General features: G+C 35.8%; 3 protein-coding genes and 1 long non-coding RNA gene across 6 annotated transcripts; 2 read left to right on the forward strand and 2 right to left on the reverse strand.

Moving 5' to 3' along the window:
- The first annotated feature begins 865 nt into the window (after nt 1-865).
- Nucleotides 866-5,121, forward strand: LOC107433330 (uncharacterized). Of its 3 annotated transcripts, none has more exons than XR_007238493.2 (4): nt 866-1,274; nt 1,540-3,417; nt 4,004-4,355; nt 4,524-5,121. It is a non-coding gene; the product is annotated as an uncharacterized LOC107433330 (long non-coding RNA). The 3 variants fall into 3 exon arrangements; XR_007238492.2 differs by having other exon boundaries at nt 868-1,274; nt 1,540-2,087; nt 3,333-4,355; XR_003053238.3 differs by having other exon boundaries at nt 1,540-4,355.
- A 951-nt stretch (nt 5,122-6,072) lies between these two features.
- LOC107433295 (uncharacterized) lies at nt 6,073-7,021 on the forward strand. The gene is made up of 2 exons (XM_016044571.1): nt 6,073-6,309; nt 6,446-7,021. Exons 1-2 carry the CDS (start codon nt 6,073-6,075, stop codon nt 7,019-7,021), a joined length of 813 nt encoding a protein of 270 aa, XP_015900057.1.
- Nucleotides 7,022-10,723: 3,702 nt separating this feature from the next.
- Nucleotides 10,724-16,977, reverse strand: LOC107433357 (squamosa promoter-binding-like protein 12). The gene is made up of 10 exons (XM_048464955.2): nt 15,713-16,977; nt 15,217-15,398; nt 13,949-14,604; nt 13,252-13,326; nt 13,046-13,153; nt 12,845-12,962; nt 12,554-12,695; nt 12,308-12,458; nt 11,557-12,195; nt 10,724-11,435 (listed from the first exon to the last, which is right to left on the reverse strand). Exons 1-10 carry the CDS (start codon nt 16,321-16,323, stop codon nt 10,980-10,982), a joined length of 3,138 nt encoding a protein of 1,045 aa, XP_048320912.2. The 5' UTR covers nt 16,324-16,977; the 3' UTR covers nt 10,724-10,979.
- Nucleotides 16,978-22,592: 5,615 nt separating this feature from the next.
- LOC107433361 (pyruvate dehydrogenase (acetyl-transferring) kinase, mitochondrial) lies at nt 22,593-25,780 on the reverse strand. Its single transcript, XM_016044646.4, has 6 exons — nt 25,021-25,780; nt 23,926-24,184; nt 23,614-23,794; nt 23,308-23,455; nt 22,987-23,200; nt 22,593-22,891 (listed from the first exon to the last, which is right to left on the reverse strand). Exons 1-6 carry the CDS (start codon nt 25,267-25,269, stop codon nt 22,833-22,835), a joined length of 1,110 nt encoding a protein of 369 aa, XP_015900132.1. The 5' UTR covers nt 25,270-25,780; the 3' UTR covers nt 22,593-22,832.
- Between the last annotated feature and the right edge of the window lie 1,430 nt (nt 25,781-27,210).

Raw genomic sequence — 27,210 nt, forward strand, 5'->3', positions numbered from 1 at the left:
TCAGAAAGAAAATTAAAAAATATTGATCTTAAATAATTTTTTTCTCATAAAACTTTTTATTTCACCTATATTCACAAAGTGATGGATAATGTATTTTATAGGAGTTTAATATTTTCATAAGAATTATATCACTAAAGCCCCAAACTTTTTCTTTCTTCTTCCTTATTATTTTTTTTTATTTTTAATCTTCATAGATTTAATTATAACCATTGCTTACTACCTTTGATATTTTCGAAAATAATAAAAAATAATAATAATTTCTGATATTTAAAAGAATCAGAGTTTAAAATTTCATATCTCTATTTTTATCTCCAGTAATCTCTAAAATATGACATGGTTACTATGAAAATCAGATAATTTGTTTATTATTGAAACAAAAACTAACTATTTTCGATAGGGATAGATTATTCAATTATTTAGAAGATAATTTGGTTATTGATTATTTTTCCTATCAACTACTTTGCTAACAATTTAAAGAGAGAGAGAGAAATAAAAAGATTTGTTCAATAATCAATCAATAATAGTATTTATTCCCAGTGAGCTCTAATCTATTTATGTTAGAACATTTAACTAATATTAAGAAGCTATACACAATAATAGAAAAAGTAACATAACTTGAAAACTAAAATCAAAACCTTAAAATCTCGTGATATTAAAACCTTAATCAATCATAATCATAGTGACCCTTAAAAATTTACCATTACTAATATATTATGTGTACGCGTGCGTGTGTGTTTTTTTTTAAATTTTTTTAAAATTTGTTTTTTTTTGCAATAATCAATTTAAATCGTTTAAAAAAAATAACAACAATAAAATAATATTTACTCGGTGTATACCATATACTTGGTGTCTTCTATAACAAATTTTAAACAGAAGAAAAAATAAATAGGTTTTTCCATCTCTCTAATTTTTTGTTTGGGCAACTTTAATATGATTTTCGTAAAAGCTCAAAACTTTACGCACAAATCCTTCCTCAATTCTGACTTTTTTTTTTTTCTTTTTTTTTTTTTAAATCAATTTCTTGTTCAGAAGACTTTCCATCTATCCCTTCCTATTTTGGGGAACAGCCTCCAAATCTCTCATAACAAAGACATCCTTGTATCAACTATTGAGATCGCTCAACTCACTTGAAGCAGATCAGCTATTGAAGACTCATATCATATCAGAGAATCCACCGACCAACAACATAGCAGTACCAAAAACTGAAACCGCAGCAAGCGTACAAGCATAGGTTACCAGCTCCACAGATCGCTCACTACATTTGAATAAAAAAGGTGAGCTTTTTCTCTATGTTGTTGAGGAACACTGCTTTTACCTGTTAATCTCATTTATTTTGTAAATTGCTTTATCATGGATGGATGATCATTAGATTTAGCAGCTAATGGTTTCTGGTTAAAGAGAAAATAAATAAATAAGACAGTAAGGTTTACTGGTTACATTTTATTTGTTGGAAGTCATTCAATCACAATTCAATGAGAAACTCAAAAAGATCGAAACTTTCTTGTGTATTTGATTTGGGTTCTGATGTTGGATTACAAGGTCTGCTTTAAAATCTTCTGAAAAATGAAAAGAATGATAGCTTTGGGGTTTGAGGGTTCAGCCAATAAGATTGGTGTTGGAGTTGTAACCTTAGATGGCGCTATTCTGTCTAACCCACGCCATACCTATATTACCCTCCTGGCCAAGGTTTCCTTCCCCGAGAAACTGCTCAACACCATCTCCAACAGATACTCCCACTTGTCAAATCGGCTCTGATTGTCTCTGTTACACCAACGGTCCTGGCCTGGGAGCTCCGCTTCAAGTTGCAGCTATCGTTGTCAGGGTTCTTTCGCATCTGTGGAAGAAACCCATTGTTGCAGTTAACCACTGTGTTGCACATGTTGAGATGGGAAGGGTTGTGACGCGCGCAGATGATCCTGTCGTATTATATGTAAGTGGTGGCAATACACAACTAATTGCATATAGTGAAGGACGGTATAGAATCTTTGGAGAGACCATGGATATTGCTGTTGGGAATTGTTTGGATCGGTTTGGCTATGGTTTTAACTCTCTCTAATGATTCTAGCCCTGGATATAATATTGAGCAGGTATGCACATACTGGTTTCTAATGTCTCTTTATGTTACTTTAAGTTTAGTTATCAATGCATAGAGCCTTATTTTGTCTTTCTCTATTATTATTTTATTATTTAAAATTGTTTTTGATAAAGGTTTCCTTCCGGTGGTTTATTCCTTGAATCATGATGCACAGAAAATTCACATGTGTAAGACCTATTAAGATTACGAGTCTTGGTTTTAAGTTTTATTGTCTAAGGCCTTTCATTCTTTACATAAGCATACTCTAATAATATAGAGAATCACGTTCTGTTTTACCATTTTCTCAAACCACTTTTGAGATTTTTACTTAACTAAGCACATTCTTATGAATGTATAGTTTTTGATTAAGTTTTTCAGGTTAGAGTTATAATAGGATTTTCAACTGCTTAAATAGTTCATATTGGACTAAAGTTGTATTTCTTGTGTTGCATAGTTTTAGAAAACGGAGAAGCTATTAGATTTGAGGTTGCAGAACTGCCAATAGTTCTGTTATTCTATTAATATAATTATTATTCATTCTAGTTTTAGCCATTCACTGGTACTGTGTGTTTTAGATTAGGTACCTGACATGCTCTACTGGGGCTCATGATGAATTGCTGATGCATTATATATCATTGTAAATCAACGACATGTTTTGATGGTTTTGATTCTCTTTGTAACTATTAGATTTATTTCTGTTGCTTTTTGGGAATATGTTTTTGGTTGCATAAATAGCTTTGATTTGTCAAATATATATGGAGTTGTATACTCTTTGATGGAAAAGTTTACCATAACAAGATTAGGAAAATGGAGTTAATATAATCTTGTATTTTTCGATTGTACATTGGTGTTAAAAGATTGATTTTTTATGTTAATACAAGCACATTTTGGAAATTTAAGTGACCCCGGGAGTGTTAATTTTTTTTTTTATCTGTTTTCTTATTTTCCTTATTTATTTTGTTTTTGTATTCTATATTTTTATTAAGGATAAATAGGTTTTTAGTGGTTTAATAGTGCCTTTTTTTTACCATACATTCTCTCCAGCATGTAATGATGTCACTGATTTAATTATTAGTTTATCCTAATTGGACAATGGAAAGTGGGTATCATTAGGAAGTTCCTCACCTGTCTTTTATCATTAAGAGTAGCAATGATGTTTTATTTCTGATCAGCTCTGTATCTTTGTCATGGGATTTATTTTTTACTTGGAAAATTTGGTAGATATTGACAATCGACTAATCCCTCATGGCACATGCAGTCTTCTTGTACCACATGCATCTGGCTATTTTGGGCCACCTTGGATTCTAGGATAGCTCCCAAACTTTGAACCCATGCATCATGAGGTAAATATCTAAATTCAATCAGTAAGCCCAGAATATGCTCCTTAAGTTGGTTTAGAGGGGAAATTCATTGATGTTGGAATGTTATAAGGGTGCTTTAGAGCAATATGTTAAGTTATATGGCAACCCTCCTTGCAAGCTTCAGAACCTGCAACTCAAGTTAAGTTTCTGCTGAACTTGTACCAGGGCAAGCTCTTTTTAGCTTGTTATTATAGGCTGGATGATAATGAACTGTTTTTTGTGCTAGTGTTCTTTGTTGACCATATTTTGAAGATAATGACTTCATGTTGTAAACTTTTGATGCCCCAAACTCTACTTACTAGCACTAGATGAACAAAACAGTTCCATGAGTGATTCTCTCACTCTCTCTCTAAATGAAATTGTTATTGTTATATTAATTTAGGGAAAAATACATAAAACCTTCCTAAACTATTAAGTGGTTGCTGATAACCGACTCAAACTTTGTCAGTAAATTGTCCCCAAAAAAAAAAAAAAAAAAAAAAAAAAGGAAAACTGGGTAAATAACAAACTCTTATAATATAGTACGATGTTATATATTAAACACTGCTGTCAATTTTGTGATTAACAGGTCACGGAGTTAATTGGAACAAACCAACGGTTTAAGTACGGAGTTAATTGGAACAAACCAACGGTTTAAGGGGTTTCATGCAATTTACCCTTCACTTATTGTAGTTTTAAATTTCCATTAATGCGTGGTACTTGAGTTGAATAAAAAGGTGGAATTGCTTCATCTTGACATGTGATATGTGTTATTTTTGTTCTTTAGCCTGCAAAGAAAGGAACAATTTATTGACCTCCCTTATGTTGTCAAAGGCATGGATGTTTCTTTTAGTGGAATATTAAGCTATATTGAAGCCACTGCCAAGGAGAAGCTAAAAAATAATGAATGCACTCCAGCAGATTTGTGCTATTGCTTGCAGGTAAATTATCTTTTTGATTGTCTATCTGAATGATAATATAAGTTTTATTGGTAATGAACTCTTATAGCTAGAATTTTTTAAACAGTTTTTTGCATATCGAAGTGTTAGAATAGAAATTATGACGAAATATCCAATATACTTCATCCATGATGTTGTTGTATATTGCAGGAAATGTTGTTTGCAATGCTTGTAGAGATTACAGCATGAGCAATGGCACACTGTGACAAGGAAGACGTTTTTATTGTTGGTGGTGTTGGTTGCAATGAACATTTGCAAGAGCTGATGAAAGTAATGTGCTCTGAGCGCGGGGGGGGAGGGGAAGCTGTTTGCAACTGGTGATAGGAATTGCATTGACAACGGAGCCATGATTGCTTATACTGGTCTGCTTGCTTTTGCTCATGGCACATTAACCCCGCTGGAAGAATCCACATTTACCCAGCAATTCCGGACTGATGAAGTGGAAGCAGTATGGAGAGTGAAAAAGGAGTCAGCAAAAGTGCATACATAAAATATTTTCAACTGAAGCTAGGGTTTTATAGATTTTTTAAAACCAAATTCAGTGTTGAATTCCCTTTTAGAGTTAGCATAGGGAATGGTCATAATTTTAGTTGGAAGGAAAATTGGCTAGTTATGTTTGAGAACTTGTCTGCAGATTATATGCATTTCTAATGATGAAATGTACCATATTAGGGTGATGGCTATGATTGATTTTAGAAGAAAGAAATTATTGTGCCAAACAAATCAATTTAAGAGCCCTGATTACTAATTCTGTGTGCATTGCATTAGTAAAGGATTTGCAATTGATGTTTTCTCAGGAAAGCACTGCAACCCAAGGAGCGTTTTTTATGGATTTCAAGACAACCTAAAGGAAACATCTGGTTGTCTTGTTGTACAATATAGCCGCTGCTGGCAATTAAAGAACATTCTGACTGGTAGTCAGCATCTGCTGGTCTTATTCAACTTTTAGCTTTTTTCCCGAAACTAACAAGTGGATTATATATGTGGAATGCACAGGGGTGGGTAAAAGTTAAACCACATCCCGGAGAATCTTATTCAGTGAGGTAATACTATTGCTGTATTGCATTCTTACAAATCTCTGGAAAGTATTTTACAGTAGTTAAAAAGATTACACTCAGTTTTGCATGAATAACCTCCCATCAATTAGCACATCAACTACGTACGTACGTCGTTATCTCAAAAATATTAGAGATTTCCTGCTAGAACTTTTACAATACATCAGCCGAACCATATATGTATATATATAGTGTGGCATGCCTTCTGGCAAGGGAAGAAAGTAAAAGGAAAAGAAAAGAAAAGAAAGGATATTAGCAAGATCCCTTGGTTGAGACATAAGAAAAGAGACCAAATTAAACCAGAATATAGGGGTATAAAAATTGAAACCCCTAACTGATCATTATTTTTCTTGGACAACAAGAAAGAGGAAAACCAACCACAGACGTATGCAAACCAAGGTGTTTGCATGCATGGGACGGATGCTATATCCAATTTTCACTTGAGTGAGACACTGTCCAACCCTAATTCCTTAACCCCTAGATATCAAAAGGGTGGAGAAGGAAGGAAAACAATCCTCCCTAGCTAGCTACTAATAAACCAACTCTAATTCCTACTTATAAAAACTCATTTATCATTTTCTCTTATTCTCTCTCTCTCTCTCTCTCTCTCTCTCTCTCTCTCTGTGATTCAATTTCCGATGATGATGGTGTTGGGAGAATCCAAATCCAAATTTATATGTGATGATGTGACAGAAGACTTGGTGATTGAGATATTGTTGAGGTTGTCAGTGAGAGCTCTGAAGCGATTCAAGTGCTTGTGCCAGTCATGGTATCCCTTGATCAACAGCTCTTCCTTCAAGGCTGCCAAACACTATTCATTCAGAATCGAAGGAGTTATCGAGGAGGACATCCAAAATTTCGATCTTTCCTACGAATCAGGAGTTATCAACAGGAGCAAGGACATCCGAAATTTATCACCACCAAGCTTGTTGCGTTGTTGTTGATGATAATGCAGCATGTGCATGTTTTAAAAACATTGGCTGCCTTTGTTCATGCAATGGTCTTCTATTTCTACAGCGTTTTGAAGGTCCTTTTCGTGGTTGTTTAGCTCTTTGGAACCCTGCATCTGGATATACAAAGGCTATCCCAAAACATAAATACGATCCATATGGTGAGTATACTGATCCACAAGATTATGGAATTGGGTTTGATTCCATAAACAATGAGGACAAGCCCTTCTTCATTTGCAGCCTCATGCCCTATGATAGGGCCTCCTCTTCGGATGATGAGGAGGATTTTACAATGACTCTTTGGATCTACACCATCAAAACCAACCTGTGGAAAACCATTGAATTTTCTGGCCTTGCTGCACATTCATATGGTGACGTTTTCTACACCCATGGAATGTCACACTGGAGAGGATACAGCAGCCGCGATGATGGAGGGGATGTAATTGTTTCCTTTGACATTACCGAGAATGACGAGTTCATTCTCACTACCCCCTTTCCTAATGATATTATTAATACACACATGCCTATCCTTATTGTTATCATGACTGTAACAATGATTGTCCTTACCTTTCTTTTCTCAATGAATCCCTTGTTCTGGTTTGTCCTCATCAGTAAAACGACAATGATGATGATGATTCTTTAGATATTTTGATATGTTGAAAAATATCTAGTGCGTATACCTTAATATGTTGAAGTTGGAGAAGTACAAAAATAAAATAAACTTGAATCTTCTAATGTAACTTTCCTTAAGACGTTATGTGCCTCCACCAATTGAGTGATGCAGTAGAGTTGCAAATACGCCTCCAAGATACAATGAAGCTTTGAATGTATGCTTGGGTCGTGCACTTAGCGAAAGCAACCCCAGATACCTTTGATGTGGCAAGTCCTCCAAGGTTCTATATATTGTTTCTGCAATATAACAATGTATAGGAATTTTGTATGCAATAAAATAATGATAATATGTATTTTGTTTAGGTGTGAGAAAACAAGAGGAAAAGAGATTTCTTAGTTGGTTAAAGATGTCTTTAAATGAGCACCTTTTAGTCCTATTTATAGACGTCTTGACAATCTTTCATTTTGGTTGCATCTTTAGAATATTAACAAAGTTGTATCTCTTGACAACACCTTTTCATTTAAAAGTTGTGTCATTTAGTTAATATACCCATCAAATTGGTTACAACAAATATTATAGGCCATTCATTTGGGTTATATATTTTGCCAAAGCACCCAATCAAAGTTGGGTTGCATCTTTTAATAAATACACCCATTCATAATAGGTTGCATCCTTACAATGCATACCCATATCAAATAGATGCATTTTTTGGGTAGACAAGTCTACAATTTCTGTAAACATTTTCATTGTTTTGAAAATATTCTAGCATGATACATGGATAATTTGGGAATAAGGATTTTTGGTCTAAGCTATTCACTGTTGCACCCCTGCCGGGCATTCAACGTTTGTGGGATTTTGGGACCAAACCAAGGAATTTCTGAGTGATTGTAAAAAGCAGTATATTGATCATCGGGTGAATGTTGTTGATGGCCACCTGTTTCTTTATGACACCGTTACCAAACAAGCATTGAAACTTCAATCCTTTGAAAGATGTACACAGCTGCATATCTGCCGACAGAGCTTAGATCCCATTGTCATTTAATGATCTCTTACCTTCCCCACCTTTTGTTTTTTTTTTTTTTTTCCCTCCTTTTTATGTGTTATCTTTAAGTGACTGTGACTTAGATGTCGTCACATCACATGCTGTTTTAATTTATAATTTTGTTATAGGTGCCTGCTACGTCATGTTGTCCACACTAGTTTGGTAATTGGAAGCAATCCCTTACTAAAAGGATTGTTGTGTTTAGGCAGTTTTAAGTGTTTGGAAGTGTATCCCTATTAATCCCTATTAAAAAGAAAAAATACAAATTGATTTACTCAAGAAAAATATTATTGCTTTAGATTTGATCATAAATAATAGTGATCTAGACTATGACTTATTAGGCACATTCTCAAATCAATTTTAGAATAATGAAATCCAGTACCAGGCAGAAACTTGAGTTACTTGCCTAAGTACTCCACTTTCCTCCAATCTCTCTCTCTCTCTCTCTCTCTCCATCCCAAAAACTAAATGATCACCAAAGAAGGGGGAACGAAAGCTGGTATTTGGATTCAATTTCCAAACTGTTCTACAGCTTACACCATTAATCGGACTACTTACTCAGAAAAAGAACAAAGCTTCCATGACTAGGTAATATGATAACAGCTCAAACATGTAAATTATTATACTTTTACAGAGAATTTTACATCCCTCGGAAAAATTAAATGACAAATCTTGCATGTATTCAGTCACAATGTTTTCCGAGGGAAATCCACAGCAAACAGTTGAAATGCTAATGGGCATTTGCTTTCTGGTCCCTTGTTCCCTAAGAATCGTTCTTAAATTGACATTAGATGTAAGACAATAATCTGACATGGTTGCTAATGTGCTATTGGTCCCATTAATTTCTTTCTTAACTGTGACATATGAAGGAGGAGCTCAGCTCTCCTGAACCTGTGATACTTCTAGTTATTATCCATCCAGGATGATGTTCCCGGTAGTTTTGTCTGATCAGCTCTTGAAAACCCCTGACACTTTCTTCCAGCATTTTTCCTTTGCCCCCCTTTGTTTTGTCACACTACGTGAAAACAAAAGTGATTGGTATCTGATAAGAGAGGAAAAGAAGAAAACCATTAAGAAGCATTAGAATTAATATTGCTGGTAAACTAGTTAATGAGTAAATATAGTGATAGAGTACGCTTTTTTTTGGTAAATGGTGATAGAGTATGCTAGTTGAGAAGAGCATACATTGTTGCATCCAAGCAAAACCAGTACAGTCTAAATCAATATTTTGAGGTGGAACATTTGCATTAACAGCAACTATTGTGATTCTGTTCAAAAAGTACCCTTTAGTGAATGAGGACCAATCCATTCGTGCAGCTTTTGAAGCTTCCTGAAGACTACGTGACCCATAATAAAAAACAATCAGCTCCAAGTTATTATCCTGCCCCAGAGGAATTGATGCATGTGAAGGAACTTGGAAGTTTGAACTATATTATGGACAATGGATATAGTTTGGTGAAGCTGAAAGAACTCCAAAAGGATAGTTGTGCACCATAAAGCAACAGTATAATTATATGGTGCAATTTTTTTTTTTTTTATTGCCCGGTATAGCTTCATATTTTCTCAGAAAATTAAAAGCAACAGGATGACTGGGAGACCAGGACATCTTTCTGTTAGTCGTTTTATGTCCTCTACCAGATAGTTTATGTCAGGTCTTAATAATTAACAATATAATGATGCTATTGTTGTATATATGAAAAAACAAACATTAGCTTATTCTATGCCATCTTTCTTGGTCATAAAGGTGCATATGATACTGGTTTTAGACAAGAGAACAATTAAAAGATGTTTGAATTTGAGATGTGGAGAGGAAAGGCGAGAAGAGTGCCAAACTGAACTGTTTAACCCTGGGAACCATCAGAACCGCCTGATTGGCTATCAAGACAGATAATGCCCGTGCACTGATCTCTTCTCTACCAGGACTTAATCTCCAGTGTTTGATGGACCAAATATTCTAATAGTTCATGTTGATGAAATTTGAAATATTATAAGTAACAGAGAAGGAAACAGCCGAGCTATCGAGGGAATAACTCCAAACGAAGAATTCAAGTATGTAATTGAAATCAATGGTTTGGCAAATAATACAAATCATCTAAGCAGCAAATAATCTTAGCGTTCAAATATTAGTTTCATCTAACAGGCAATCTCCAGCCCATAAGACTAAATCATAATAAAAATATGCATATATATCGCCAGAGTTCTAATACATTTCTATTGAAGGTTTCAGTAACTGTGTTAACCCAGACTTTCGCATTGTTCTTACTGTCCAACTTCTTATTGACATTCTTGACAGGGCACTTCCTTGGGGTCTCTGGAATTGATGACTCTGAGACTCCCCGGTATGTGCCTTGCTTCCGGTGTCTCTTTCTAGCCGAAGATGATGATAGTCAATTGGTGGTTCTAGGTGATGCTGCAAATGTGCACCGCACAACCATGAAATTGGGGTCTGGGCTCCAAGAGAGATATAGCTGGAGGGTTTCTTGTAGTTGTTGCTGCTAGCTGAGTTAATATCGCAAATCATTTCATAAACGTACAAGTAGTAGTAATTTGCATTAACAAGCAAATTAAGCAAACTAGCTGAGTTAGTAGCTATTGATGAAATAAGTAGAGGGAATATGGCTTCTGTTTATGTTTGTTTACATTATGGATTAAATAAGCGCTTCTATTCTCTGTGTATGCATTGGATTGCATTGCAGTTAAAAATTTCCTTATATACTTGATAAAAATATCAACTATCATTACTGCATACATTGTTTCCCCCTTCAAATTCTCAAAACCCTCTATCCCAATCCCAATCCCATAAACAACCAACCCATTTTTTCTTTCGAGGGGAAAAACATAGAAAATGAAAATTACAACACATTATTATAACTTTCTCTACCTCTCAACTATTTCCTTTTCTTTTTCTTTCTTTTCTTCCCTTTTAAAAGGTGTGTACTGCTGCCTTTAACTAGACCCATACTTCAATCGTTCCCATCTGAAGGGCTGGAACACGTAAACAACTTCTGGTGAGCTTTTGAAGAGCAAAGCCACGCACACACACAAAGCAGCAATAGCCACCATTGACAGCATTGCTGGCCTGTATACTAGCGACCTCCTGCTTCCATACACTAGCTTCCTTTCACAAACCCTGCACTTCTCCTTTATTGTGGCTTTCATGTCAAACCTCTCTGTCTCCAAGCTCGCTACTTTAGACAACCTATGCCCATCCAGCTGCTTCTGCTTGCTGTTGCAATCTAAGATGGTGCCAGGGATATCAACTGCCACATGCCCACTTTCTGATCTCCCGCTGATTTTCTTCTGGACAAGATGAATGTAGGAGTAGTAACCCCGTAAGCACGCATAATCATTTGGTGTCAATCCTGTATTATCCTTAGCATTTTTCCATGCTTCAATTCCCACCTGAAGAAGAAAAACCAATATCAGCATCATCACCAGAGATATTAATAGGAAATTATAGGCAAGAAAGGTAACAAGGACCAGGCATGGAATTGCAAAAGTAGACTTAAAAATAGGTAAGTACCTTTCCAGGATCATTTGTTAAAGCATCCAATACATCCTCACAGCCATCCCTGCTGGCTGCATCATGAAGAGGAGTCAACCCCATGGGCCCAACAACATTAGGTTTAAATAGGAAGCTCTTGAAGCCCCTCTCAACCCGTTCACTCTCCTTGGGTCCCATGTTATCTAAAACTTTATCTGGGACAAATTTCAACAAGAGTTCCACCATGGGTCTGCAATTTCTCTGCACAGCTTTATGGAGAAGTCCCAAATCTAATACAGCAACCTCAATGGAAGGATGCTCTCCAGCATCAACAGTACCCTCAAACAGGATGCCCAAGAGTTTCTTCACCACAGAACACCAATCATGTTCCATGGAGAATTCCATGAGCCACCTGAACCGTCTGAATGGGAATAGATCCAGGTTGGGATCCATGTGACCTAGTCTTAACTTGGCACGACTTCTATGGAGCAACCAACCCATTTCATGTATAAAGTCCAGGGCTTGTTTCTTGGCTTCCATGTTACCAGGTTCTCTTCGGACATCATCAGTAGTCTCTGTGTCATCTATTTCACCTTCCAGCATACAGATCTCAGAACATACTTCTTGCTCTGCGACTATAAATGGAAAGAAGCTGCTGCTAAGACCATGATTTTCAACCTGCTTGGATCACAGAAACTTAAGATTAATAGAAATGCAGATACCTGGAAGTAATTAATGGAAGCAATACAGCAACTTATAAAGAAAGATATAATCAGGAAAATGACAGCACCTCAATAAATCCTCGGCCAATAATACTTGGTACATTACAGGAAAACCTGAGGCAGTCGATCTCATCACACTCATTGGCTGTATCAGTACTATCCATCAACTCATGACAAGATCCCTGCACCAGATACTTCCCTTCCAGTGCACATAGCAACCTGTCAAAAATGTGAAAGATTTAGCATCCACACAGTTCTACTCTTCACTAAGGGGTATACATATGAAATAAAAAGCATCCAGAAAAGCTGGACACCTTGTGGTGGAACGAGACAAGTTAAAGCCTTTCACTATAAACTGAGCTCTCTTGGATGTTGAAACTGCAATTGGTTTAATGCTTGATACCCTACAGTTTTTATGGCTTTTCAGAGGTAAGGGTGTGTCTAAGACAACATGACCTGCAAAACAGACATTGATTAATCCGAATGTTTTACCTTCCTCATAGAATGCTTTTCGCTGACACTTGCATATATGGTAGTAAAGTGAACATTAAACGTAAGCGTGAGCAGAATGAAATATAAGAGAGAGAGAGAGAGAGAGAGAGAACCATTATACATAAATGCCACAAAATGCTGCAACCTAGCATATGCCCATCCTGTTCTCCAGAAGGGATCATTTGATGCTTCTAATAGCCTTTTCAAACTGGATCCCAGATTGCAACATAACTGAATGCAAAAATTAAATAATAAAATTAAAGGACATTTCCTATTGCTAGTAAGAGCAATCTACATTCCTGGAATCAGCATACCTCCTCCCACGCAGATTTTTCTAGATGGAGGTATATTGTTAAAATGATACAGCCTGGCCTTATATAGCTCTCAATATCAGTAGGACTATGGGATAACCAGTCTAGGATCTGGATAGTTAACAAGAAATTAACAAATCAAAATCTGTCTATAGAATAATACATTCAAAATGTTTGCAGAGCAGCAAAACCAAGGCACATATGAATACCTGTTTTCGCAAAATAAAAGGAAGATCATTTGGGTCCTTTCCAAAGAGTTTAAAAACAATTCGGTCAGTGCGACTCTGAAAATTAGCAGAAAAAGAGTGATTAACAGACATTATAATCTAATGCATCCATAAAACTTTTACAGTTCCATATTTTCACATAGAAGTATCATCCATTCACTATTTTCCATAACTACCTGTACCAATCAATCAATTATTTTTACAAAGCGAGAAACAAGATGGACAAATATACATTGATTGAATGCTACGCTACATGTTATAACAATGTCGATGAAAGTTACTTTGGGCTCCTGAAGCCAATTACAAGATTACATTTTGCAATCACTTGTTAGCAAACAATAACAATGCATTGTAACAAACCCACCCCCACAAATTCAAAGGACATAGGTCTGCCACTAAATATGTAAACAAAGACAACAAGTCAATTTACCCAAAAAATATCATATATATGGGTGTCATAATTATAATTGATCACTTTCTCCTAATTTCACTGAAACTAATATCTGAGTAGTAAAGAAATTCCTAGAATGGAAGTCTAGGTTGTTCATTATAATCAAACAATTGCCATAACAAAGATTCAGACAAGTTTAAGCAGCGATCTGATCACCTCCATAATAAAGGCATTCCTAATTAGACCAAGCAGTTATAAGGGGAATGTGATACAACTAGAAGAAGATACCTGGGCCTCTCCACTGGAACTAGATGGTGACTGAGTAGAAATAGAGTCTGAATTCCCACTTGGATGAGGTGGACTTGACTTGTTTGAGCCATGTTGTATCCATAGAGGTTTATTAAGAGGCATAGTCCCTGAATTTAAGGGTAAGTGAGAATTCCCAAGGTTCTCAATACAATCCTGTGAATCATCATATACACTATTCAAGTCAATGTTATTGAAATTCATCCTCCCATTAGTTGTCTCGGGTATGATGGATTGGGTAGGTAATCCCTCCCTCAAGTATGATGGATATGTGGACCCTGGACCTATAATGGATTTTACATTTCCACCGTCATTATCATCACAAGGGGTTCTCCTCTGTGCCATATCTGATGCAGGTACTGTTTGGCATTGTCTCATAGACCTCAGATGGTCCTCCAAATTAACAGAATTATCTACCTTAGAGCCTGAAGCAGAAGGCCTACTAGGCTCAGGGCCATTTGAGATCATATCTACCCTCTTTTGAGAAGTGTCAACTGATTTCTCGGCATTCAGTAAACCTTGCGATCCCTGCAGCAATGCAGATATATTCCTTCCATCAACTGTACCAGTAAAATTGGCCAGACTCCTCAATAGATGAGATAGAAGATCTTGATCTTTTGTTTGATCAGAGCTGTTTGCTACAATTTATAGAATGCATAATCCAAGGAGTCACATAACTATTCAATGATGATCATCCAAAAAAGATAAAACAAACAAAATACAATCATTAAAAAATATGAAAATAAAATCAATCATAGACAATAGCTTCTAAACATGTAACCATGATTCGAAAACTCAGAAGACTAGGCTCTGATACCTATATCCTTGCCTAAAAAACAGCGCTAGCTTCCCTGCTGTATAATTTTTTTTTTTTTTTTAAGTTTAAGCTCATAATTGCAGCTAGCAACATGCATCTTCAGAATTATTGTATACTTATCCAATTGAATAAGAACGTTGCAAAGTATTATCTCCTACCTAGAACCCTATCCAACACATTATCGAATAAAGTAAACATTTGCCATTTCTGAAGCAACTACAGCACCTTTAAGCAGCAAATTAACTGGTAACATCAAGGAAAGGAGTTTGTAGAGTTATACAAGAAAACATCAAGAAATGAACTGCATAACAAAGCTCATACAAGACTAAAAGCGAACATCAAAACACAACTCCATGTATGGAAACCAACTGCTGCAATTTCAACGTCCCAGTGACACACCCAATAAATAATATGCAATGAGACAAACACTTACTGTGCATATTGGAGAGTATCCGCAACAAGCTTATCAATAGGTAACTGCTACCCCTTTCATCATTCAAGGAGCTTCCATTAACAACAGTTTCAGGAAGTGTTTTTCTCCTCCTCCTATTGTGGCCAGCCAAACGCCGACGACAACTCCTTTTCCCCTCATCAAACTCTTTGAGAACATGAAACCTGTGCATAAGTATGAGCATGACCAAGTTGCATCTACTAATCAAATCAAAGAAAAAAGAAAAATATTCAAATTTCAACCAAATCTAACACAATTTTTAAGATCTTTGGATCCAAACAGTAGAACATATAACTGATGTTAAGAAATTAACAGAACCAAAGTCTTTAGTTTTTCATCATTCCATAGAAATAATGTAGTTTAGAAAGCGAAAAAAAAAAAAAATGCATTAACTAGGACCATTGTCATGATTCATGACAATCAAAATGTGCCCTGCCCTCTATAAATAATAATAATAATACCATACAACCCAACTAACCTGCTACACTGTTGACAAAATCGCTGCATAACATTTCCCACCAGTGCTTTACTGGCTTTAGAATGCATATCACAGACCTTGTGCCTCCGGTGATAATCCTTCGCATTGCTGAGATCAGCCCTACAATCCTCCACCTGACAGACAGAACGGTTTGAAGCAGTCCCAACTATCTTTGTCTTCTTGCCACTCTTTAGCTCTCCTTCCAATATGGGGTAAGCTTCCCCACCAAGCTTTAAGTTGAGGGAACCATCTTCAAGACTCAATTCTGCATCATCAACAAACGCAGGCCTCCTCCGCTTCTCCAATTCCCGTTTTCCTTTCTCAATTCCCGGCTCAATATCGTCTGTTTCCGGACCAGAAAAAGAAGAACTATTGGGCAAACCAGCACAAGCTGGGGCTGCTGCTGGAGTTTCCGGCCCAACAGGGAACAACTGCCTACTCCTACAGTCTGATGGAATAGAATTCAAAGGACTAGCTCTAAAAAGATCGCCATCCCAACTCCAATCATTCAAATCCCATTCCAAACTCTTCTTCCCAATGGCCTTCAAATCCGACACCACTGGCACTGGGGCACAAAGATGGTGAGCCTTGCCTCCAAATTGAGCCTCCATCTATCTATCCCAGATTCCCAATTCCACCAGATACATACAATAACAGAAACTTTTTTTTTTTTTTTTCAACAAACCAAGAGATCAAGCTTCTTCCGTCTGTCTGAGTTCACCTAAAAATTAGAAATTTAAACACCCACCAACCAAGATCAATTTCTCAAGTACGGCCGCCTCTACTTATCCAAAAACCAAGCATGGAGATCCAAATAAGCGCCAGCCACAAGCCAAGACAGGCCAATTACCCGCTTGCTTCACCAAAACCATGAACAACTAACAAAAGAATCACAACCACCCTTCAGCTTCAAGTCCATTCTCTTTTAAAAGTTGTGAGTCGATTGAAAAAGGAAAGAGCTTTCAAACCAAAAACTCATGCCAAAACTTGCCCACAGCCCATGAGCAGGTGAACTCAAAATCTGAAATCAAGGAAACAGTGCGGAGATCGCCGAAAAGACCAAAGAAGACCAGAGAGAGAGAATATAGGTGGTCGGCCTTAAAAAGCGAAAACGAAATGCAGAGCAGAGCAGCAGAGGAAAATTAGAAGAAGGTTAGGAAAAGAGTGTGACATAAATGCGGTTTCAGTGGTGGAGGAAAGGAGGAAAGAAAGAGAAAGAGTAAAGTTTTTTTTTTTTTTTTTTCTTTTTTTTTTTTTTTTTTTGGTTTAATGAATACTTATTTTTGTTAACGATAATAATAACACTACTTTTAATTACTTACGCTATTGTAATTGTATTTGTGTAGGGATTCTTATTGGCAAGAAAAATAAGGAATCTTTTTGCAGCATTATTTAGAGAAATGTAATGTCTTTTGTTTTATTGGGTTTTCAGGTGCGTGCAGACACAGCTCAGTTGATGGATGATTGGTTGATAGATAAGGAACTTACCAATCATATCGCAAAAACTCTGATGAAGATTGAGAGGTCAGCTGAGCTGGTAAATTCCTCTTCCACTTCACAGGCACAGCCGCACAGCCACAGGGGATGAATGATGAAAATGTGGGTTAAAAAAAGTATATGCATGTGCATGGTAAATGTAGCTTCACCCTCCTCAACTACAACTACTTACTTCACGGGTTGCTATCTGGGGGGTATTTGCTGCTCTGGAATCTGGACAATTTGATTGTGACCATTCCCCTGGTGGAGTATGGACCCAAAGACTTTGTCCCTCTTTTTTTCTTTTTTCTTTTTTTTTTCTTTTTTCTCTTTTGACTTTTCTAGTAATTCCATTTGACTAATCCCTTCAAAGGCTACTGCTACAATTTTTCTATCAATAAAGTTTGAGGTGCGTTGATGTTGATGGATTTTTATTTTTTATTTTTTTATCATCCACAGAAAAAGATTAGTTATTTCAAGTTTTCTGCAATTCCCCAATCAAATGCATAACATGAAATCCACATGCAAATTTGTTACCGTTTCATCCAATGCAATTATATAGTCTCTCTTTTATTTTTAAATTTCATTAAGGCAGCTTAATTTCTTCCAGTTATGATAAAGCTTGTGACAAGTTTCCATCCTTAAAGACAATCCATATGATATCACTATCTATTGATGGTATCATATATCTAGCTTATACATATACAATCCCTTTCATTTCTCCATGCTGTTATTTGTGTTGTTAGAAGCACTAGATCTAAGCTATTTATTTATATCCTTCTAGCTACTACTTTGCATTGGGAGCTACGAGCATTTCATTTGTATACGTATATAATATATAATGTGATTGAGTTTCGTCTTGACTGTTAAAATCAAAATAAACTATGCATTAACAGATACAAACAAATTTATGAATCTGAGCTCAATCTCAAGTTGCTCGATTTACCATATTTCCATCTGTCACTTGAAATTCTACAGGAGTTCTATATATGTATATAGTACCAAACCCACCAATATGTGGACCATCTTATTAATGGATCTTAACCTACTTTCTTTTAGCCTGCTAAATTCGACTTTCTTCTTGTCGCTTACGATTTGTAAGGGTATGTTAATGGATCTAAACCATGCCCTTCTCCAACCATCACTAATTCTTCCACAACATCTCCCTAGCTGAAAACAAATTCTGGTTATGTTTTCTGTGAGGCAGGACAAATTTTTGCTCAATGCACTTCTTGAGTCCGTTACTCTTGAGGTCGCACACTTGATTGTAGCAGCTGAAACCTTGTATGAAATCTGGACTAAACTTGCGAATCACTTTGCCAAGCCATCTAGGTCTCATATCCTCCGTTTGCGTCAACAACTCATCAAACCGCAGGGGGCACAACCTATTGCTACCTATCTTCTTGATATTCGCACAGCAACTAATGAACTCTCTCTTCTCAATCTCCCAATTCGTGATGATGATCTTACTCTTTACATCATTTCATCAATGGCCCTGCTCCGAAATTGAACGATATAGCTGCAGCTTTTCAAACAAGAGATTCATCTATATCATATGATGATCTCCATGAGCAACTTATTGAATATGACTCCTACCTCAGACGGAATGGAAACTCCACCATACAACATGGTCATCACTGCTATGTGGCCAGTCGCTCAAATGTAGGTTCCTCGTCGTTCAAAAAACCATCAAGGTCTTCCTCTTCATCTCCAATTGCTGCCTTTCAAGGTTCCTCAAAACATAGCAACACTGGTCATCCAAGCAACAAGAAAGGGATGTGCCAACTGTGTGATCAACAAGGCCAAATATCTTGACCAAGCCACCGTCTCGGTCCTTACATCTTGCCAACCGATCCAAAATTCATTTTCTCCCTTGACCACAAATTTTGAGGGGGCATAATGGATCATAACGTCTAATACTATTGTATCTATTTGTATCAGACTTCTATTTAGATTCAGCTGTGTTGTTTTTAACACTTATCTTTTGTACTGGTTTTATGTATTTATATGATGAGTTATACATTAATAAATTGCAGTTTTAAATTACAGTTTTTCCCATATCTACTACTTGTTCCATAGTTATGCTTTTTCTTTCTTTTTTTTTTTTCTTTTTTTTTGGGGGGGGGGGGGGGGGGGGGGGGAGTGTTCTTCGCCATGATATTTTAGTCATGTGAAGAGGATTGGGTGCAAAGTAAACCGGTAGGAGCTAGGGGTTATACATGAGTAAAATGGCTCACCTCAAATCCTTTTCTGATCAAGTGAATTTCAAAAAAGAAATATACAGTGCCGTTTTAATGGGGCTCCATTGCCAAATAAAATGTGTTCAATATTTGCCTAAACATACTGTATACATATGGAAGTCATAATAAATATATATAACCAGACCAGATCAGCTAAGCTCAGCTCAGCTCAGCCTAATTAAGGTCCACTATTCTGTATCAGAGACAAATTAAATACAGCACCGCTACATTACTATTTACTAGTGGTATTCCATCTTATTTGTTGTAAAGAAAAATTGAGGGGAACCCACTTTAAAAATAGAGACCTTTAAGTGAAGATAAGGGTGATGGACAAGCGAATCCAGCAATAGGGGCTAGTTGTTTTTTCAAGGACGGTAAAAGGACCCAGCCTAAAATTGTCCTTGGCTAATGGTACCCTTCTTTTCTCATCAGTACTACGCAACTACATTTAATATTTTTTGTACAACATTGTCACATTATATTTGGGATAAGATAGTATCTATATGTACATTAAATCAATTACCAGTACGACATGATTTATATTATACTAAAAATCAGCTTAGAGAAGCATGTAGCAGCATGAACTAGGCGCTTCAATGCCATTGGTTTGGAGTTCGGTGGTCTCTGAATGGTTGGGTTTTGAAAAATACAATGCATATGTATATAGGAGATGGAATCGATCCAAGAAGTAAGTGTGCATATGATTCGGTCCCAGACCAAGTGGTTGGCAGCTCATGTGCATGTTATGGAGGACGATGGACCTTCTTCTGGACTGTGGACCAACTTAACTTTGTATATTTGTCCTACAAAAACTGATCCATATATCTTCAATTTCTTCTTGATCTTCTTCGTTTCAATCTAACTGATTTTCTATTTCCCAAAATTAGGAAACATATATAGCATCATTCCAATATCCCTGCACATGGTTGATATATATCATGTGGTCAACCTAAGAATCCAAGTAGAGAAAATCTAAAGACTTGAAAGTTAATTAAATTTACATAGCAAGTTTACTGTCACATGTATAATTTCCAGCAATTGATTTCCATTTTCATTTGTTGGTAATAAACTATTGGTTTTTATTATATATATATATATATATATATATATTATTTATTTATATATACACATAGTTTCTTGTTCAAGAATCCGAATAAATTTTTATTTGAAAAACCTTCAATAATGGATGGTTTCTCCGGCATATATCATGTACAATCAGTCTCTTAATTAGCATATTTTTTACTATTTTTTCTTGCCCTATTACATGTAATTGAAGGTTTATGAACATAAATTTATCCATAATTCTTGGATAAGAGACTAATTATATATAAAAAGCATGTAAGGCTCCTTCTAGCTGCTTAGTTTCTTCAAGTGTATACATGATCAACCTTGAATTGAGATTTACAATTAAACATGAGAAAGGCTTTGTTTATATAGAAATGAATCATTTCTATCTTGAATGTGACAGCATCTTTTTATTTTAAGAATCATAGTTTTATAATTCATGATATGCACAAGAAATGGACAAAAATTAAGAGCACTAGAGACTAGGTCATGAGTCAAAAGAAATTTTGCTTGGTCTAAGGAACCATTTAAAATTTATGCCCCATATGAGAAGGAAACCATTATCTTATAATCGTACATATTAATAATGCCTTTCTTTCTTCTTCTTCTTCTTCTTCTTCTTCTTCTTTTTTTGTTTTTTGGTGAATATATGACTGATAACGGCTGTTGTTGTTTCTTCAAGGATTTGCTTCAAAAATTTCTTATATGTTTAGCATGAATGAAACGGTCCTATTAATTAAAAAGATAAAAAATGCCCTTGAAAATAAACTAGTAAATAAGAAAAAATCATGAGTTTTTCGGCAAAGAGGGTAGGATATTCTTGCCAAGATATTTCAGAGACATGTTTAAAGTGGTTTTTGTATAAAAGAGAAGATGTTGCGATGCTTTTTTTTGGTAAATATGTTGCGATGTTATAAATCAGAGAGTTTTCAATATAATTATACCTTGTATGCATAGGCTTAGTCCAATGGTTGAATACACCTCCACATTCTATATTCGATCAGGTCTACATAAAATCCTCCTTCCCTTTAGTTGTTTAGAATATATATTACAATCCCTAACAAACGCGCACACACACACACACACAGAGACAGATATATATATTACATAGTCTATATATTGTTTCTAGAAAAATGTTTGATTGAACCCAATCTCATGACTATGCTTGAGAAAGTAAATCATGAATTTGAAAACTAAATATTACATTTATGAGATTCAGATTTGGCAGAACTATTTCGTGCTCGGCTTGAACAGAAAGCAATATCTCAACAACATATATTATCTGCATTGAAATCCTCTGGAGAGAATCACAAAGAAACAAATGCATGTTGGAGAATTTTGCTGGTTATTTTTATGCCTCTCATTCTTGTTGCATATGTCTACGATCCAGGAAGTTGAAGGTTGAAAAGAAAAAAAAAAATCAAACAGTTGCCAAATAGAAATGAAAGATAAAAGGCAAGCATTCACAAAAGCGAGCCAGGCATAGAAGACACATAGTTTTCAATCTTATCTACTTAGTCAACACTTCTGTTTTAAAATTCAAAATATAGTTGCTGTGTTTTCTGCTATAAAATAGATAGGAGTTGTTTATACAGGAAAATGTTTGCACCAGTAATTACTAATTATCGAAAATATTCAGTTGATGGCCAGTAGAAAGAGATGTGTAGGCTTTGAATGTCCATCCAGTGGCATTGTTTGAACGTTATGTCGTGAGATGCATACGATCCCTGAGTTCCAGTCACGTGTCCCCCCTACTATAACAAATTAGAATATTATAATTATCTTGACACCAAAAAAATATATTAAAAATAAATAAATAAACAAAAAAAAAAAATTCACACTGCATCCCTTCGTATGATGATTGTGATCTTTCTAGTGATGGCAGTCGAAAGTGGAGAAAAGTCGCATGATTTCAACCTTAATTTAGCGCAGCAAGAAAGCAAACTTGTACCAGTTCGCTTTGGTTGTCAAATTCTCAACTCCTATTTGATAAAAGTATACATAGACCTGCCAAAGAGTTGCATTGCATTCACCAAAATCCACCATCTTCTTCTTAAGATTTCAGAAAGAATAATAATTCCAATAAAGACAGACGATCATGAAGCATGGAAAATGAAATGGCACTTTTGCAAAAGAAAAACAAAGCCGTTATAGAATAATCATTGCACTTGCACCTAGTGGTGCATAATGCATATAAGGATATACAAAGCTGACAATTTCTAAAGCATGAAAAATTGACAGAAATTTATCCCTTTGGTAATACAATGCATGGAATTTTCAATCGTCCTATATTCCCATTAATCGAAGAGAGCTCCACTGTATGAAACAGTCCTCTAGATTCACGGCAAGGGCTCCTGTGAATCTCCCAAGCGGGACAAATGGAGATATGCGTCAGTCCCTGAAATACAAGTCAACATTTTCAGTGGATGAACTAAAATAACCCAAAACAAATATAAAAGAAAAGGTTGTGAATCACCACTATAGTAAACGTACCATATCCTTCCATAGAGATTATCTGCAAATCCCCGCCAAAATAGCGAGCATATAAGCGGCTTATGGGGAGCCCATATCCATATCCAGCCATTGTTACAGTATCGGCTATTCCAAGATCTGCATGCTCATCCAGAGGGTTTCTAGCAGTACTGTACAGATATGTAAAAATTTTTGGCAGACCACTTCTTGGTATGCCACCCCCCTCATCCGAGACCTGTGAAGGAACCCAGCCAGACCAACTTGATAAATCATTATTCAATTAAAAATAATAAAGCATAAAACTGAACCAACATGATTTCTACAGAGCAATTAAAACAACACCTTAATAGTCACATCCTCAATTCCATCTGCAACAATTATTCTAATGGGAGGTGCTATCTTATCTGAGTCCATGGAACGCTCTTGTACGGCACGCAAAGAGTTCTTGACCAACTCAAAGACCATAAGATGCAAGTGTGTTGGGACATATCTGTCACAAGTATAAGGACTTTTATAGAACAGGAAATAAGGTAATTGCTCTACTTTCTACTATAGGAGAATATTAAAAGACTAACTACGAAATACAAAAAGGAATATGAAGTTGAAGTTGAGCAGTAGAACAGACCAAGTGCCAACAGAATAACTTACGGGAAAGTAAAGTCAGGATCCCCATAGATATTAACATCAGGTGCGCTGCCATACTCACGTAAGCAAATTGCTCGGGCATCTTCACTTGCATTTCGGGCTACCTCCACAGGAGACATTTTTGTATGTATATAACCAACACAATGAAGAGGAGGATTGGGGTTATGTAACTCAACATGCTGACCTGAGTACCACATAATTTTGAAGCATATACCATTTGTTTAGACCTCAAAGAAGAAAGATTATAAAACTTGCAAAAGCAGTCAACTTTAACACCAGTAAGTACAGTGAGACAGGAGAAATAAACTAACTAACCAATTAGCATTCGAATGCCAATTCTTGACATGTAAAAGCGATCCAGAAACTGATGAATCTCATCAAGATCCTCATAAACAATCTTTGGATCCATGCCTTTCTTCAGCTGTTGAACACCTAACGCCATCATAGGGACAACGTTGTTGTGCCTCACCTTGATTGCCTTGATCATTTTTGTAAATTCTCTTTCTTCATTTGTATCCTTGATGTCAGGAAATGATCTAAGGTCACGGAAGGAATCCAAATACCAATCTCGAACCTGAGATTAGAAAAGAAAAACAATGAATAACATCCATAAACACTTGAAGTACAAAGCTCAGTCCCGTTGAACCAAATCATCTGAAACAATCTCATAAGAGGAAAACAAAAAGTGTTAAAGAAGAATAATTTCCACCACAAGAACAAGAGAGTCTGCCTGATGGATCTTCGTTAAGAATTTGACATTTTCGTATCTCAAAGCACAAAAGTAAAGTAGGAGCGACAAATGTTAAAAAGCAGTGCCTTCTGATACTTGCAAGTCCAAAAATATAAAATTTGTCTGCAACTTTGGCAGCTAATAAGGTGAGACTTAAATTCGTACTGCAAAAGCACAGATAAACAAACCATCCTCCCCGTTGAAAGGCACAAGAATATGTCATGGAAGCCAAAAGTATCCAATCCTTACTAACTCGGATCCAAGCTCCAAAGGAAGCCGCGCAAGAAAGTAAATTAAAAAAAAAAAAAAAAATATATATATATATATATATATGGAAAAGCAATGGATCGACCTATTTATCGTACAAATGTATTTTATATACAAATATATTATACAACAAATTAGATCCCAACAAGTAGAATCACATTTGCTATTAAAAAAAAGGGAAAACGAATTAAAAAAAGAAAAAAAGAAAAAGCAAAAGCAGTTAACTTGCAACCTTAATTGTGATGTTTCACTAAAATATAGAAATTAGAAAAATCTAATAATTGGAAACCACAGCAGGAGTTGGCAGATAAGGTTCCGAGAAGCACACGGAGAAACCCCAAAATTGAGTTGTGAAATGTAAGCAGCCAAAAGCAAAAGAAGAAGAAGAAAAAGGAAAGAAAGAAAGACAGGACCTTTAAAACAGCAGGTTTCAGAGACAAGCCATAAGGGAGGGACTCAAGCTCAATCGCTCTTCTGGCAATCCTAATGGGAAGCTCCTTGTGAAGGAACTGAGCAGAGATAAGCAAATTCCTGTTGGTGGGTCTGGAGCCAAACTCCATCATGTACCTCAAGCTGACCCCAGTCTGCTTCAAACAACCCCATTTATGGACCTCGTCGATCAAGCTCTTGGAGAAGGACTCGTAAGCCTTCTTAACGGCCATGGACGAAAACCACCCAAGCAGACTTCTGCGGAATACCCAACATGCAATCCCAGGGTGCTAATAGGGTCTCTGTGTGTCTGGCAATGAGATACTATTACTGACATAGAGATCGCAGCCTCAAAACCAAAGCGGCTTCGTAATTAACAGGAATGGAATTTTAATAAACACACTTTCCCAATTTTATAAATTATTAAAATAAATTTTAGTTTCACAAAACAAAATTTACCAGGACGAAAAGGACAAAGTGGGAGTGGGCGAGGGTTAGATTGATTTTTGATATTTGATTTTTGATTTTAACCAGAGATAGAGCTGAGCAATGACAGGGACAAATGCGTTTTTCTTTTACATTAGCCAGATTATAGATTTAGAGATAAACACACACAATAACAGACTCTTCTCTGGGCCTTTTATTTTTTTTTTTTTAATATTCGGGTCTTTCTTTGCTGCTAATTGCTCTATTTGCAAATATTTGCTAACAGAACAGAACACAAGAGGTGGTGATTGATTGTGGTTCACATTTCACATGATAGCATGCCTCGTGCGGTATTTAGGGATTGCCATGCCTGGCTGTGGACGCGCCGATACTCGCACCCATAAAGTATAATTCAATTGCCCCCCGCCAGCAGCAGCCTGAATTGGGCCTCTCTGTACAATTGGCCCATTCTCTTTTTAATAAAAAAGTAAATATTAACAAATCTTCAAATAAAGTATAAATAAATTAGTCTATCTCCTACTACACAGAAAATTTTCAAGCACTCCTCCTGCCGTATGGAGTGCGAGTGCCCCGTACTACTGCCTCTCAACTTTTGACACGTGTTTCTTCCTCAAAACATAATTTCATACTTCCTAAAATTATAAAAAAAATAATAATAAATCCAGAAAAATCTCTTTCCCCAATTAAAGGAAAAAAAAAAAAAAAAAAAGGAAAAACCTTTACAAAAGACCATATGTGTTCCAAACAAGCAATATGAAAAAATAAAACTTAATTGTGCTTGATTTCTTTAAAATAAGATTTAAGATAGTTGGTTTGGTTTCTTTTCTAGTACGTTTCACCATATTTGATTTCATAAAAAAATTTATAGCTTATAAGGAAGAAAACTAAAATTTATAGTTTAGCCTTTGTTTGGTTGGGGGGTCAATGAGGAGGAAAAGGGTTGTCACAAATAGTTGAGGAATTGAGTATCCTTAAAACGGAAGGAAAACGAAAAAAATAACGTTGTTTTGTGCCGTTTCAAGCAGTTTATAATAAAGTGGAGAACTTTACACACGTACGAGTCAAAAGTTGAGAGGCAGTAGTGCTAACTGACCACTCCATATGGCCGGAATATTTGAAATTTTTCCCCCCTACACCTCTATGCCTACCTTCCATTTGGATTATGGAGTTGGATATACATACATATACTACAAAACAGAGAAGGAGTCATTTTCTAATGTTATATTTTAAGTGGTGATTACAGAATAAAATGTCGCCGGTAACGGCAATATATCGAAAAAGGTAAACTCCTTTACATCCAGAGGAAGGGTGACGGAATTTCCTTCCTTTACATCGGCATGTTCAATTCTTTTCGTAAATTATTTTTTCTTGAAAAATACTATATGAATAGTTATTAATGGGTCCTAACAAATAGTGAAGGGATGCGTAGAAAACTCGATCCATCTATTTTCGCAGGAAATAAAAAAAAAATAAATAAAAACTTGATCCATGTATATTTGAGGCAAATCCATTAGTATTTATTAATGGGTTATAATTACCGATGATATGATTAATACATAAATATATATAGTTTCTAAATTCATAATCAACCATTAAGTGACATATTATTCACCAAAAAAACAAAGATATAAGTGATGTCTTATTTATTATTTACCCAAAAAATAAAAAAATAAAAAAGAGTAATGTCTTATTTAATGATTTAAATATCTAATTAAAGATGCGGTCTA

Source organism: Ziziphus jujuba, chromosome 11 (genome assembly GCF_031755915.1).
Source record: "Ziziphus jujuba cultivar Dongzao chromosome 11, ASM3175591v1".
NCBI classification, from domain to species: Eukaryota; Viridiplantae; Streptophyta; class Magnoliopsida; order Rosales; family Rhamnaceae; genus Ziziphus; species Ziziphus jujuba.

Coding starts and splice junctions, on each gene's coding strand:
- LOC107433361 (XM_016044646.4), bottom strand. CDS start 25,269: ATGGCCGTTAAGAAGGCTTACGAGTCCTTCTCCAAGAGCTTGATCGAC. Junction 24,185..25,020: donor TGAAACCTGCTGTTTTAAAG/GTCCTGTCTTTC, acceptor TTCTAATCTCAG/GTTCGAGATTGGTATTTGGA. Junction 23,201..23,307: donor TTGAGGATGTGACTATTAAG/GTGTTGTTTTAA, acceptor GTTCCTTCACAG/GTCTCGGATGAGGGGGGTGG.
- LOC107433357 (XM_048464955.2), bottom strand. CDS start 16,323: ATGGAGGCTCAATTTGGAGGCAAGGCTCACCATCTTTGTGCCCCAGTG. Junction 13,327..13,948: donor GTTCCAGTGGAGAGGCCCAG/GTATCTTCTTCT, acceptor GCTAATTTTCAG/AGTCGCACTGACCGAATTGT. Junction 13,154..13,251: donor CTTTTATTTTGCGAAAACAG/GTATTCATATGT, acceptor TTAACTATCCAG/ATCCTAGACTGGTTATCCCA.
- LOC107433295 (XM_016044571.1), top strand. CDS start 6,073: ATGGTGTTGGGAGAATCCAAATCCAAATTTATATGTGATGATGTGACA. Junction 6,310..6,445: donor ATCTTTCCTACGAATCAGGA/GTTATCAACAGG, acceptor CTATTTCTACAG/CGTTTTGAAGGTCCTTTTCG.